This window comes from Poecilia reticulata, linkage group LG5, assembly GCF_000633615.1.
Source record: "Poecilia reticulata strain Guanapo linkage group LG5, Guppy_female_1.0+MT, whole genome shotgun sequence".
NCBI lineage: Eukaryota > Metazoa > Chordata > Actinopteri > Cyprinodontiformes > Poeciliidae > Poecilia > Poecilia reticulata.
The window spans coordinates 250,426-264,737 of record NC_024335.1 but is presented as its reverse complement, the minus strand read 5'-3'; the positions used below and the strand labels follow the sequence as shown (position 1 = coordinate 264,737).

The 14,312-nt window shown below is 43.2% G+C and overlaps 1 protein-coding gene across 7 annotated transcripts in view; it reads left to right on the top strand.

Moving 5' to 3' along the window:
* The window catches only part of smpd4 (sphingomyelin phosphodiesterase 4), a 26,213-nt gene that overhangs the window by 10,703 nt on the left and 1,198 nt on the right, over positions 1-14,312 (top strand). For 3 of the 7 annotated variants that reach the window (XM_008408205.2, XM_008408207.1, XM_008408204.1), the window contains exons 11-18: positions 19-156; positions 2,416-2,564; positions 4,905-4,995; positions 6,120-6,217; positions 6,285-6,448; positions 10,942-11,147; positions 11,221-11,451; positions 11,528-11,659. In XM_008408205.2, coding sequence (XP_008406427.1) covers positions 19-156; positions 2,416-2,564; positions 4,905-4,995; positions 6,120-6,217; positions 6,285-6,448; positions 10,942-11,147; positions 11,221-11,451; positions 11,528-11,659 — 1,209 coding nt within the window. The remainder of the gene's footprint in view (positions 1-18; positions 157-2,415; positions 2,565-4,904; positions 4,996-6,119; positions 6,218-6,284; positions 6,449-10,941; positions 11,148-11,220; positions 11,452-11,527; positions 11,660-14,312) is intronic. The other 4 variants (XM_008408209.1, XM_008408208.1, XM_008408212.1 and 1 more) reach the window with 2 other exon arrangements.

Sequence of the window (14,312 nt, the reverse complement as noted above, 5' to 3'; positions counted from 1 at the left end):
CCTCCTTCGGCTGAACAGCTGGCGCTGCTGCAGTACCGCCTCAGTATGTCCAGCATGCCGTGCCAACCCCTCGCCCCTCCTGGCTCTGGGACCCTCCACACCTACCAAGTACTTTTACCTTTTCACACAGCAGCGCCCCCCTGGGGCCTCCTGGAGGTAACGCTTCGGTCCAGGATCCTTCTCTGGTTAGCATGCTAGGTTAGCATGCGTTAGCTGCTGCTGCTGCATGAGGGGAGGCGGCTCGCGGCCCGCCACGCTTTAATAGCTTCTGCCGATAGCAGGGCCGAACAATTAATCTGATTCATCGATTAGTGACGTAATCATCAACTAATTTAGGGACTGATTAACCCTTAACTGGAGTAAACAGACTCTAAAAAAGCCATTTGACGAAAGAAAACAATCGGAGCAGAAATTAAACCAAAACTGGTCATGAAAATGTCTGCTCTAGTTTAGTTTAGCTGGTTCACATTCTGAAAAATAATCTGTTAACCACCTCTTGCTGTCTAAAAAGGTGATTAATAGATAATCAATAAGTAGCCTCCAGATCAGCTCTACGACCTGCTGCTGTTTTAAGCTGCTCCTATTAATCATAGCTGGAAATGTATTTAATATATTAAAGCTATTTTGATTTGTCAGTTTTAAATGTTTCCAAATAGTATATTATCAAATGGCGATGAAATAGTTATTCCATATAATTGCCTCAAAATGTGACCATATGATAAATAATCTGCAGCAACTGATGCAATGACAGCAAAAATCCAACAAGCTTTTTTTTTTTTTTGCCGCATTTTGTCACATTAGGAAAAGTTTATGAAAATGGGAAACAGTTTCCTTAATTTTACAGAAAGGTTTTACGTTGTGGGTTTCGGCTTTTCTAAAAGAGTCGATGCACCACGGATGGAAAGATGCTCTGACTTGGCGAACGGCGCCATCTACTGGGCGGTCTGAGCCTTTCCACGAGCAGCAAAGTGGGAGATGTCAAAGTTCAAATCTCCAACTCATATCATTGGTCCAACCTACACTTCCTGCTTCTTCCAGCCGTGCGTAGGGTCAACATTTGATGACATCACACTGTGCGTAGCCCGGGGGGTTGACTCCAAATCAGCAGATGGAAACGCGCATAATTTGCATTTTCTTCAATGTTTTAAAAGTTTGCTTGAAATTCGCAAGTCAATCGGTCAGAAACAGAAATGTAGCGAAAAATTCTTCAGAAAATCAACTCTGTTTATCTGAAAATATTAGAATTTTTAAAACAATCAGATCATGCTTCTGTTTCCTGAAACTTCAGTAAATCTGCAGATTTCGGGTCCAAGTTCAGGCCATTCAAAGAACCCGGTCAACATTGGCCGGGTTCTTCATCAACCATAAAGATCAGAATTAATCAAATTTACACAAAAATGTCAGAATTTGCAGAGAAATGTAAAGATGGCACCATAAAAACCAATTCAGACAGTTTAACTGCAAACAAATCTATTTGGGGTTTAGTTACTCTTTATGACATGAATATGTCTTTATGTTTTTGCGATACTGCAGACGCAAAAACACAAAATCTTACTTTCTGTCTCGTTTCTGGTGCAAATATGTTAGTTTACTTAAAATAAGGCAAAACTAACTCACAGGTAACTTCAGCAAGATATAGGAGCTGATTTTACGTCAGTAATTCATTCACCAAAAAGTTCTAGTTCAACTGACAAATAATTTCACTTGTAACAAAACTTGTTTCCCGTGTTACAAGCAAAATAATCTAGTGGAGCCAGAACCTTTTGGTGAAGGAAAAACTCCTATATTTTGCTGAAAAGTTACTTGTGAGGTAGTTTTGCCTTATTTTGACATATATGCTGTATAAATGAGACTAAAATTCTTGGTAAGGTTTTGTGTTTTTGCAGTGCAGTCGGGGTGAGCGAGCCTTTATCGGTCCAGCTTCATGGTTTGTGCAGAGAAGGATCCTCGACAGCAGGCGCAGTCCTGCAGCAGAGCTTTGGATCTTTGGGCGCATTGCTTGCGTTGATGCATGGCCGTCTGTCTGTCTGTCCTCCTGCTGTCACTGCAAAGCGCATGTAATGCCAGTAACGACAACCATCTTTGCATGAGTTCATGTGTTTGTAATTGGCTGCAGATGGGATGGCTGATTGCTGCGGAGGATCCAGTGTTGCATCCTGCTGCTGTAGCAGGAAGTGAGGTCACACTGCTCATCCTGTTGGACTTTGATTAAATTAGAACCAAACCATCGACAGATTCTTAGAATAAATCAAATAAAAACTACATTTTCTGTTATTAAAACACGTTCTGATCCAGAGTTGGAGAGTCGTGAGGGTTTGAGGCATGTGACCTCACTTTAGGGCGGGGCCTGCTGTGATTGGCTGCTTTGTGGAGATGATTGGTGGTGCGGCTCGCTGTGACTGGCTGTGTTTCCAGGAGCCCTTCAATCCGTCAGAGGAGCACGTGTTGGTGGTGCGCCTGCTGGTCAAGCATCTGCACGCCTTCTCCAGCAGCCTGAAGCCGGAGCCGCCGCCCTCGCCGGCCCACTCCCCCCCCCACACCAGCCCACTGGAGGAGTTCAAGAGGTCAGCAGCTTTAAAAGGCCCATGTTAAACTTAAAAAGTCAGAATATCCCCTAAATTCATGCATCTAAAGTGTTTCTCAATGGGGGCGGTACTGTTGAACTGTGCTACAAATCAAGTAGCACGGTTCAGTCGTTTTCTAAACCAATGTTCATCTCAAAATATAACTTGATTGAAGGAAATAAACCTTCTGTGTTAAAACGATTTCCATCTAAAACTCCCATTTACATTATTGCACACTGATGAGCATGCACATGCTGAGTCAGTCCACTCCATAATAAGACAATGTAATATCAGTCAGATGGGAGGCCTGGGGGGCGTTCAGAGGACGGCAGGGGGCGCTGGCGGACATTTTTACAAAAGGGGGGCGCTGGGATTCCTCTTGGGGGGAGGAGGGGGGGGCGTTTGGTCGAAGGTAAACTTTACACCTTAAATGCAGAACAATGCCAGTTTAGACTTCCTCAAACACCCTTGGACCGGCCCTGCATGATGAGGTAATCTGCTGCACTACGCAGAGATGAGCAACAAACGGGAGATTTAATTCAGTGCTGCTAATGTGGCTTCAGTAGTTTTTCCATTTCGTGTCTGTTGAGTTTTTAATAAGCGTCATAGAAACTATTCTGGTTGGTCGAGTTTATGGGACGAGTTTCTCAGATCTCCCTGCGGCCGGACGCATTAACTAAGTAGACAACGCATTTGATATGGTTTGATGCATCGTGTAACCGGAAAAATAATACTGAGTATAATATAAAATCAGCGTGATGCGTGACTCCGAGGAGAACGTTAAAGTTCCTCATTGGGCTGAACCTGCATGATGAGGTTAGCGCTGCTCGTTATCCACAACGCTCCGGCCAACCGGGACCATAAACTTTACAGGGAAGACGGACAGAGAGCCACAGGCTGGGCCGCGTATAATTGTTCGTTCACAAAGATAAATCATTCTCACCGCTCCACTACGCGACCTCTGAATTCGCTACAAGTTATTCCTGCGGTTCACATTGAGCTGCGCAACCAGAGCCAACGCGGCGGGCTTTAAACTCTAGGTTTAAAACCCTCCAAAGGATCATAATTCCTCACAGTAGGTTGATGTAAATATCCATACAGGTCAGCGATCCCGCTGAGGTAAAGCAGGGGCAGCGCGCGAGGCAAAGCGCAGAGCCGCCAGCTGTGATTGGTCCGCGTGCTGTAGGGTTTAAATGCATAAACTATAAACCTATCTATTATAAACCTATCCTTTAGGAATAAATCTGCTCTGCTAGTGAAATGCTAAGAGCAACAGAGACGCTTGCAGCCCGGCTTTAAAAAAAAAATTTTTTACTCTAGAAACGTAAACAAGCAACGCTTAGCCTGGCAGCGGGGCTAGTAAAGCATGGCGGGCCGCCAGGCTTATAATACACTGGGGAAAACCCTGAGTGATAGTAGTATTAATAATATTCAGTGCAAAGTAGCCTACAAATTCTTTGGTGGGCAGTGAGGGACCTGGATAAAGGCTGGGGGGCCGCTGGCCCGAAAAAGGTTGAGAAACACTGATCTAAAACTACGGTCTTTAAAAAGTCTTAAATTTCTGTTTATTTTTGTTGCCTGAAATCCGTGAGCCACCGCGCTTACATGTTGGACTGTTTAATCTGGATGTGCTTTTGTTTTTTTCTGCTTTTGTTTTTTTCTGTCCTGTCAGTTTGAGTTGACATCTTTGCTGCGTTTTCAGTTTAATTTATAATTTAGCTAGTATAATCCTGACTAGCTAGCTTTTCTTGCTAGCTAGCTCAGCGGTAGCCTCAACAGCCTGGGATGAAAACGCAGCAAAGATGCTAGCTTCATACTAGCTAGCATACTAGCTAGCTAGCTAGCTAGTAAAGCTAGTAAAGCTAGCTAGCTAGATAGCATTCCTGCATCTTTCATGAGTCGGTGCAAATTTATCGGCAGTTGGCTGGACGGCGTTTGTTTTTACCACTGGGTCACTTCTGTTGTCGACCCCTAAGAAAACATTTAATTCATAAACAAAGTTATAGAAATTGGAAGTTTTATATTTTTATTAAATTAGTCTCTTGTTGTCAGATCAGTCGGGTGTTTAGGGTGAAACATTTCAAAACCTTTTGTTTTATTTTAGCTTAACTTGTCTCTGCTGTAGAAAACTATCACAAGATGTTATTAATAACGGTGATAAATGAGTTAATATAATCTGAGTTGAAACTATTGTTTTTATCTCCCAAGTGTTTTGCTGGAAAACTTTGAAAACCTCCTGAGAATTGTTTGAATTTTATTGTGTGCAAAATGAACGAATAATTTGGCCAAATATTGAGATGCATGTTTGATGCGTGTTTCTGTGCGTTTGTGCTGCTGCAGGGTGGTGGTGCAGCGCTTCGTGCAGCAGAAGCTCTACCTGTTCCTGCAGCATTGCTTCGGACACTGGCCGCTGGACGCCTCCTTCAGAGCCGTACGTTTCCTTAGGATGAACCGCAGCGTTTAGTTCATCACCAACAATTGAAATCCAGTTAGGCTGAAATTAAAATATGTTTATTTGTTCACTGAAGGTCTGAGATTCATTTGATACAGGAAGAAGCTCAAAGAACTAGAAAATTGAGAAAAAGTAAATATTTGTTTTTTTCCACTCATTTCAGTGAAACTCGTAAATTATATTGATTTATAAACCCTTGAGTGAGATATTCCGTTTTTATTTCTTGCATTCTGACGATTCAGAGAATAAAACCCCAAAATTCAGCATCTCATAAAATACCACATTAGTATTTTATTTTAAATGAAAATGTTCTGATAACCAACGCCTGGTCTGGGCTCATCCATGCGGCGCAGCACAGAGGAGAGCTCATCTTCCTCTTGACAATAGATTCCCTCTGAGGTTCTGGCCCGCCCCGTTCCTGGGGTTGTCATGGTGATTGAAGCAGCTTTTGGGTCAGTACCCAGCCCCGTTGGAAAAAGAAACCAACTTCTAGCATCCAACTAGATGTTTCCAGCTCATAGCTGTTGGCGTGAAAAACTCTAAATGTTCTGCTAGACGGCTGCATTTGCTTTGGACCCGGTGAACCAGAACCAGCAGATGACTTGCTGACCCAGATCATCACTGACTGTGGAAGCTTCACTCTGGACTTCCGGCTTCTAGCACCTTGGTGTCCAGATCAATTACAGACTTTACTTTCATCTGAAAGGAGATGTTTGGACCCGGAGCAACAATCGGGTTCTGGTTCTTCTCATAACCGGATCCATGTTTAGGATCCGCCTGAGCAGCCTCAGTCCTTTCCTGCTGAAGCTGCCACAGATTCTTGAAGCACCGGTTATCTGTGGTGCTTGTGAACCTTTTCCTTCCACTAAACTTTCCATGACCACGTTAGAGTAATATTCTAATCTTCTGAATCTATTTTTCAGAGGGTTTTTACTCTCTGAACAAAAATCATTAAAATGAGGGGAAATAAAGACGAGAAGTCAGTAATGAGTTTGTTTTTTCAATGAGACTAAAACTGCCAAACTTTTTCTCAGTATTTTAATGTTTAATGTTTTCTTGTTTTTCACTGAGGTAGAAATGTGACGACCATAAATCTCGTTCAGGTGTTGGAGACGTGGCTCAGCTACATTCAGCCTTGGAGATACACAGGAGAGAAGCCCAATGCCCAACCCGACCAGAACAGAACCGTGCTGGACAAATGGTGAGTGGACCCGCCTGGCGTTTCTGGTTGGCGCCGGTTCTGTTTGCTGACCGGACCTCTGCTGCAGGGAGCCGTTTGTCCACGAGAACCTGCTGCTCTACACCAAGCTGTTCCAGGGCTTCCTGAACCGGGCCACGCGGACCGACCTGGTCAACGCCAAGAACGCCCTGATGGTGTTCCGGGCCGCCAAGGTTCTGGCCCAGCCCAACCTGGCAGACATGATCCAGAGAGGTGAGGCCCAATGCAGTGCAGTGAGTCTGATCTGGGCGCATACATCTATAACTAGAATTTAAATCTCAGTCGCGCTCTGCTCTCACTCAGCCTGATCTCGGCTCAACCGACCGGCAGCTGATTGGTCGCTGTCGTCCAATCAGATTATTCCTGGGAAATACTGCCATGAAAGCACCAAATACTGCAGCAAACGTCCAAAATTGGGAGCAAAGCAGGAGAATAAAATACACACGTGAATTTTGTCGCTGTGAGTTAAGCAATACAAATAATAGTTTTTAATATTACTGTAAAGTTTCGGAGCGTAAGATGAATCTGAAGAATTTTTCTCATCTTTAAGCTATTGGAACCAGATTCCAAAAAAGTTGGGACACTGAACAAATAGTGAATAAAAACTGAATGCAATGATGTGGAGGTGCCAACATCTAATATTTTATTCACAATAGAACACAAATCACAGATCAAAAGTTTTAACTGAGAGAATGTATCATTTTAAGGAAAAATATGTTGTTTCAAAACGTCCCAAAAAGTTGGACAAGGCCATTTTTACCACTGTGCGGCGTCTCCACTTCTTCTTCCAACACTCAACAGACGTCTGGGGACAGAGGAGACCAGATTCTCAGGTTTAGAAATGGGACTGCTCTCCCATCTAACTGTTCAGTCGTCTTGGGCCTTCTTTGTCCACCTTCCTCTTTGTGATGCGCCAAATGTTCTCTATAGGTAAAAGATCTGGACTGCAGGCTGGACATTTCAGGACCCGGATCCGTCTCCTACGTAGCCATGATGCTGTGATTGCTGCAGAATGTGGTCTGGCATCATGTTGTTGAAACGTGCAGGGTCTTCCCTGAAAGAGACGACGACGTCTAGATGGGAGCAAATGTTCTAGATCAGTGTTTCTCAACCTGTTTCAGCCCAGCGCCCCCCCCCAGCCTTTATCCAGGTCCCTCACCGCCCCCCACCAAAGAATCTGCCCCCTCACCGCCCCCCAGCATTTAGCTCCCCCCCCACCAAAGAATCTGCAGGCTACTTTGCACTGACTATTATTTTATCATTAATATTACTATCACTATTGTAGATGTTTTGATTTTTATGCTTGTTTCTGTATTTATCATCAAAATAATTTCCCAGAGAACAAAAAAGTCATGAGAATAGAAATTATTTTCACAGCGTCTAAGAAAAATGTAATGAACATTAAAGTTAAAATCTGTAGGCCTATCAGCCAATCAGAGTGGAGAATATATTCTTATTTTGTTCCATTTTCTAGTAGTTAAATATTCCACTAAATGACCAGATTAAAGATGTTCAACATGCCAGTTTAAACTCTGATCTATTAGCAACCGACTGAGCTGCAGCATTAAAACAAATTGTGGATGGATTGTGTTCACTGACGATGCTTTCTGGAAGTATTCCTGAGCCGATGCTGTTATTCCCTAAACATTCCTGTTTGAGGTGCAGTGATGTTTCAGGGCCCAGAGATCACAAGCATCAGTAGTTTTACAGCCTTGACCCTTACGCACAGCGATTGTTCCAGATTCTCTGGATCTGCTGATGATGTTCTGCTCGGTTGATGATGATAACTTAAGTCTTTGCTGTTTTACGCTGGGTTCCACCATTCTGGTATTGATGCACCATCTTTCTGCCCAACGATGGTGGAATTGATTATCCTCTTACCATCTCAGCTTCAGAGAGACACTGACACTCTAAGAAGCTTTTTATACCCAATCATGTTATCAATTGACCTGATTAGTGTTAATTGGTCTTCCAGTTGTTTATGTTCAATTTCCTTTTTCCAGCCACTGATTGCTACTTGTCCCAACTTTTTGGGATTTGTAGACACTGAACTTTTGAATCAACATATTTTCCCTTTTAAATGTTACATTTACTCAGATTAAACTTTTGATCTGTGATTTGTGTTTTATTGAGAATAAAATATTAGATGTTGGCATCTCCACATCATTGCATTCAGTTTTTATTCACTATTTGTTTAGTGTCCCAACTCTTTTGGAATCCGGTTTGTATATTCTTGGGTTTTATCGAATCGTCTCCTTGTATTTTTTTAACAAAGAAACATGTTTCTCTATTGAATTTTTATATTTTTCACAGTTTTTGAAATGAGATTGTAAGGGTTATGCTGTATTGAAGAGTCGGTGCAATTTACATTGTCTGAATCTGTCGGTGTCAAATTCAAAAGGAAAACTTTATCCGTCAAACTTTGGTTTTTGTTCAGGTGAGGCGCGGCGCTCCGAATCTGATGATGTCACCGTTCCCTTCCTGTTTCTGGCTCCTCCGGGTTCACAGACATCCTTACACACACGGCTACAAACACACACTCCCTGAATGCACCGCCTTCGCTGGCATGTTGTCTCCACATGTTGCTTATATGTGTCGAGGTTCCCTGGTGCTGATATTGAACTAATCTAATGAAAATGGCAGCGCCTCGTCTCTTGGGTTATTTGTCTTTAGGGTTATTATCATTTTGTCATTTATGCAGAATTTGCTAACCCAAGGACGTTTGCATTTCTTAACTAAATATTCTTTCAGTGAAATAAAAAATCAAGTGATTATTTTATTCTTCTGCTTTGCTCCTAATTCTGGACATTTGCTGCAGTATTTACCAAACCAGCGTTTGAGATTTAAATTCTACATGTTGTGTGTTAACATAGATGTATGCGCCCAGATCAGCCTCACTGCGCTCCACCATAGCGGCTGAACGATCAGGCGTAGGCCTGTCGCGGTAAAGTCCATGAATCGCACGACAAATTATCGACCTCATTTTAATAGATCGGCTCTTCCTGCCTTTTCCTGTTGACGCTGAATGACAACAGGCTGAACTCGGTGCTCTCCACCGGCTCCCCTCCTCGTTTCCTTCACGCTCGGCTCACATTGCATCATCCTAGAACTGTCGGCCGATCGCCGGCCCGTTTTAAAACCTGAGACGCTAGCAGACAACAAACCGTAAGCATGTCGGGTTTGNACTTATCTACATCTAAGTGCTATAATCTATAACATCTGATTACCAGGAGAGCAACATGGCCGACATGATGGAGAACCATCACAACACCTGGATCCTTCAGCAGGAAGCAGCTACCAGCTGATGGCAGAGCAACAAGGACAGTTGAGACAAACTAAAGAAAAATAAAAGTTGTTGTGTCTCAGAGAACAAAGTCTCTTTATTTCTGCTGACGCCACACATTATTGTACTAACTGTAGTTTATAACAAGGTCCTAGTACAATCCTCCCAAAATGTGAGGAGCTTCAGCCAGAGTGAAAATAACATTATAAATATTTCATTAACATTGTAGATACCAATGAAGCATCAAAACTGAATACATTATTCAGCAAACCAAACATTTTGACATTATCATCAGGGCAGCTATTAACAAGAACCCAAAATATAAATCATGTTAGTTTCTAGTTTATAATCATCATGTTTATCTGTCTGAAGCTTCAATGTAAGAAAGTGAGAAAATGTGTCTAATTAATTATAGTTAAGACTGAGTTTAAACTCTTAGTGACCAAAGTGTGAAATCCTGGAAGAGGAACCAGTCAGATCAGAAGGAATAAAGATTCATTTGTTCCAGTTTAACTTGGACATCAGGTGAATCATATGAAACGTATTGAGAAGTTTAAAAACAACAGATTGTTGATGCTCTTCAGCTCTAAGAACATCAGACACTTTTTATCATTAATGTTTGATCAGCACATTGAGCTCATGTGGCTCCAGAAGGTGGAGGTCTGGACATCCTGAAGGTCAACGCTGACCAGCAGGAAGACGGACATGATGAGATCCTGCAACCCAAAGGCTGCAGGAAGAACCACGATGGTCTGAATGCACCACCATGAAAACACAGTGGAATATATTATCAATTTATTATGACATTTTTACGTTATTTGCAACACCCTGACTAACATTAGCTCATGTATATTCGGCACTATTACAAGTTTTATCGTAGTGTTACGACCACTTGTGGTGCAATAAAACAACCAATATAAAAAGGACAATATTTATTATTACAAAATAAGAGGATGTATATTTCCAAAACAATAAGTAAACAAAATAAATGAAAAACTATGGAAAAAGGAAATCAAAAGGAACAGCAGGTGCAGCAACAACTGCAAAAAACAGAGAAACAAAAATTACCAAAACGCCTATTAAATCTTTGAAATATAACCATGCAATTCAATTAAAAATTAAACAAAGCCTACCTGCAGCGTCGATCAACCACACGCCCAGGTAAAGCACTTGTCAAATTACAACATGTAGTGTGGCCCTATATAAAGAACACCAAACACTGACTTGATATAAATCAAATTAAAAGAGTTTTGTCTTTACAATAGAAAACACACACAAACCTGATGACANCATCAGTTTACAATGGTCTTCAAACAATATTATCGTTTATCGCAATAATTTTAGAGACAATTAATCGCCCAGCTAAACTTATCATGACGGACCTAATCAGGAAACTCTTTGTGTTTCTGCTTTTCCTCTCCAGGTGAGCAGCTGTTTCTGGAACCGGAGCAAGTCCTGCCCCACCGGCAGCCCCGCGGGTACCTGACGCCGGGCCAGGGGGGCTGCTACCTGTCGCCACGGCAACGGATGGTGACTGACACAGCGTTCAAGGTGAAGAGCCACGTGTATTCCCTGGAAGGACAGGACTGCCAGTACAAGCAGATGTTTGGCTCCGAGGTCCGAGCAGCGGTGAGTTACCGCCGGCTCCGCTTCAGGTCTGTTTGGTCTGGCGCGTCGCTAACTGTCCCCGCTCGCCCTGCAGGTCATGAGGTTGATCCAGATCATCGCGCAGGCCCGCCACACGGCCAAGCGGATCTCGGATCAGTCCAGCGAGGCGGCGGCCGGCGGCTCCTTCCTGTCCTGGTTTGGACTCGCCTCCTCTGACCTCAGCAACGCGTTTCCCGGCGCCGAGCCCGAGGACAGCGGCGAGTACCTGAAGAAGACCCACGAGTTCCTGGACCGGGCCCTGGAGAACCTGTGTCATATCTTTAAGGTCCGGTCCAGTTGCCGATCCCTCAGTAGAACCGGGTTGCTGCAGCGCCTCATGTCTGTCTGTCTGTACATTGCAGCTGAACCAGAACCAGCTTGCCCAACTTGTTGCCAACCTGGGCCCCGCGCAGGACGACGGGCGCGCCAACCAGCTGCCGGACTGCGTCCAGGGCGAGAACGGGCCGGTTCTGACGGACCTGGGCCGGAGGCAGGTTGGTGCCCAACCCGGCAACAAGAGGCTGGAAGCCAAAGTTTGGCTCATGCTGCGAAAAATAATTTATTAACGTTGAAGGTTCTTTAGTTTGAACTGGGGAACCAACCAGAACCAGAAGCCGGGTCAGTCGGCCGTTTACCCTGAATAAATGGGCTCTTTGCACCTCAGCTTCCGTGTTCAGGGAGAAGCGGCTCGGTCGTTTCCGGTCTATTGAAAATGGCGTTTTACCCTCGGTGCTGCAGGGCCTGGCCAAGGTAACAATTAATGATGAACATCGATCCGAAGCCCCAACAAGTCAAGTGGAGAAAAGTTTTAAGATGTAGCCTCGTTATACATTCACTGATACGAAGGTGAGTTTTACTTTAACTTTGTGGCTAACATTAACCTTAGCTTATGCTAGCAGGTAATATTCTCAGACATTTTTCTTTAAGTATCACTTAAATATCACATTTAAGTGATACAAATAAATACTCTGTCTCTGTTTGTCATTAGTATCAAACAGAGACCCAATAACGGGGAGGTTCCGGTTCCGGTTCCGGTTCGGGCTTTCAGCTCCCGCAGCCTGACGGAGCTAAAAGCCTCTTAGCTCAACAGCAGCAGCTCTGGAGTCAGAGATCTGGTTCTGCTGTTCAGGTTCAAAGCTGCTGCTTTTAGAAAAATATGGCCGTGTTTAGACCTGTCGCGATAAACAATAAATCAATTAATCGGACGATAAATTAAACATATCGACCTCATTTTAATTATCGTCTCTTTCTGTTGATGACACTGAATGAAAAAGGCTCCGGTCTCCACTGACCCTCCCTTCCTATTTCCTTAGTCTAATGTCCAGCGACTGTCGGCCCATTTTAAACCTGAGACATCAGCTGACAGGTTTAACGGTTCATCGGGTTCGTCGAGCCGTGTGGTGTCCAGCCACATGGACACTAAATAACGGCTACCAGTCCAGTTAACTAATTTAAATCAGGCATTAATTAATACTTAACCCTTTAAGTTGATTAGTTTTTATTCATTTTGTTCATGGAGACTGAGAATCCATTAACACTGGAACTGATTTAGTTTATCAGTTCCAGTGTTTTCTTTTGAAAATAAAGTCTTTCTATCTATGGCAGGGAATCACATGCATTATTACGTAATTTCCATTAAATCAGTGTCAAAAGGTCTTGAAACAATATTTTCGTTTATCACAATAATATTTTAGACAATTAATCGTCCAGCAAAATGTGTTATCATGACAGGCCTAGCCGTGTCCCTTACTGTCTCCGTGTTAGTTAGTTTTATTACCGTTGCATGTTTCCTGTTCAGAGCTCAGATAGTTCGGTGTTTACAGCAGGAAGCAGGCGGATCAGTGGCTCGGCTCTCTGGTTCCCATAAACTCTGTTTCAGGCTGAATGCAGAAGTGACTCCATGGAAATAACTCAAAGGCTCCTTTACCTTCTTCTTTAGGCTGAAGAAGCTGATCGGAGTGAAGTGAAGGCTGCGAACTTTGCTGTTAGCGTTAGCTTTAGCTGGTAGCGACGGATATTTACAAGCCACCATCTTCTTAATTCAGGATCGTTTGGAAATTAATGAAAACTTAAAAGCCCTTTATATTAGGAAGACAACAATGTTCATAGTGTCGCTTTTATTGCGTCTGAAATACTTTGTCTTTTCTAGCTACAGCTGAATTATCCCTTAAATATTATTAGCTACTAAGGGAAAAACAAACATGTGGCTTAGTTTTTGATACAATATAAGGACAGTTTTTCTAAAGGTGTTGTGAGGACCAGCTTCTCCTGCTGCTGCTGTTAAAAAAAGAATAAGTTATGAATTGAGTTTGTTTAGGGATAAGCTATAGAAAATAATGAAAGATCAGAAGGTCTGATCCGTCCAAAGAAAGACAAACAGCATAAGACGTGGGGAGACGGGTTCCTGAGGCTGCAGCCGTCATGGGAGGCGGTGAAAAAAGTCACATCTCACACTTTGGTCCAAAAAAATGAACAAAAATGAACATTTAGACAGAGGAGGGGCAGCGAAGGCGGTTTACAGCCGACAGGACGGACACACAGAACCCGCCCTTCCAGGACATTTAATCAACCAATCAAGTTTATCTGCACAGCACATTTCAGCAACAAGGCAATTCAAGGTTCTTTACATCATAAAAACAAAAATGCAAAGTCATAGAAACACAGTCGGCGTTAGTTAGCCGTTGTTTCACATCTGAGTGTTGATCGATAATTATGTTTCTAAGCTGCTGGGATTTTAGTCCAGATTTAAAGGGGCTGTTTTATGACCTTAGAACAAAATGAAAGAGTTTGACCCCTGCAACAAACATGGAGACGGTAAATCGTCTTATGTCAGCTGAGACACTCGGAGGACATTTGATTTACTTTCAGTAGTTTGAAACAATGTCGGGTTTAACTGATTAATTCTGGTCTGGCAGGCATGATGCTGCCATGACTAAATCAGGGTGGAGTGAGCGTAAATAACTTTACTGATGTCAGCAATGATGGCTGACGTCCTGCGCTATGAATGCTGGGAGATGCAGTTTGTTCCTGTAACAGAATAAAGGTCCAGCCAGCTTTAACATCCTGTGTGTGTGTGTGTGTGTGTGTGTGTGTGTGTGTGTGTGTGTGTGTGTGTGTGTGTGTGTGTGTGTGTGTGTGCGTGTGTGT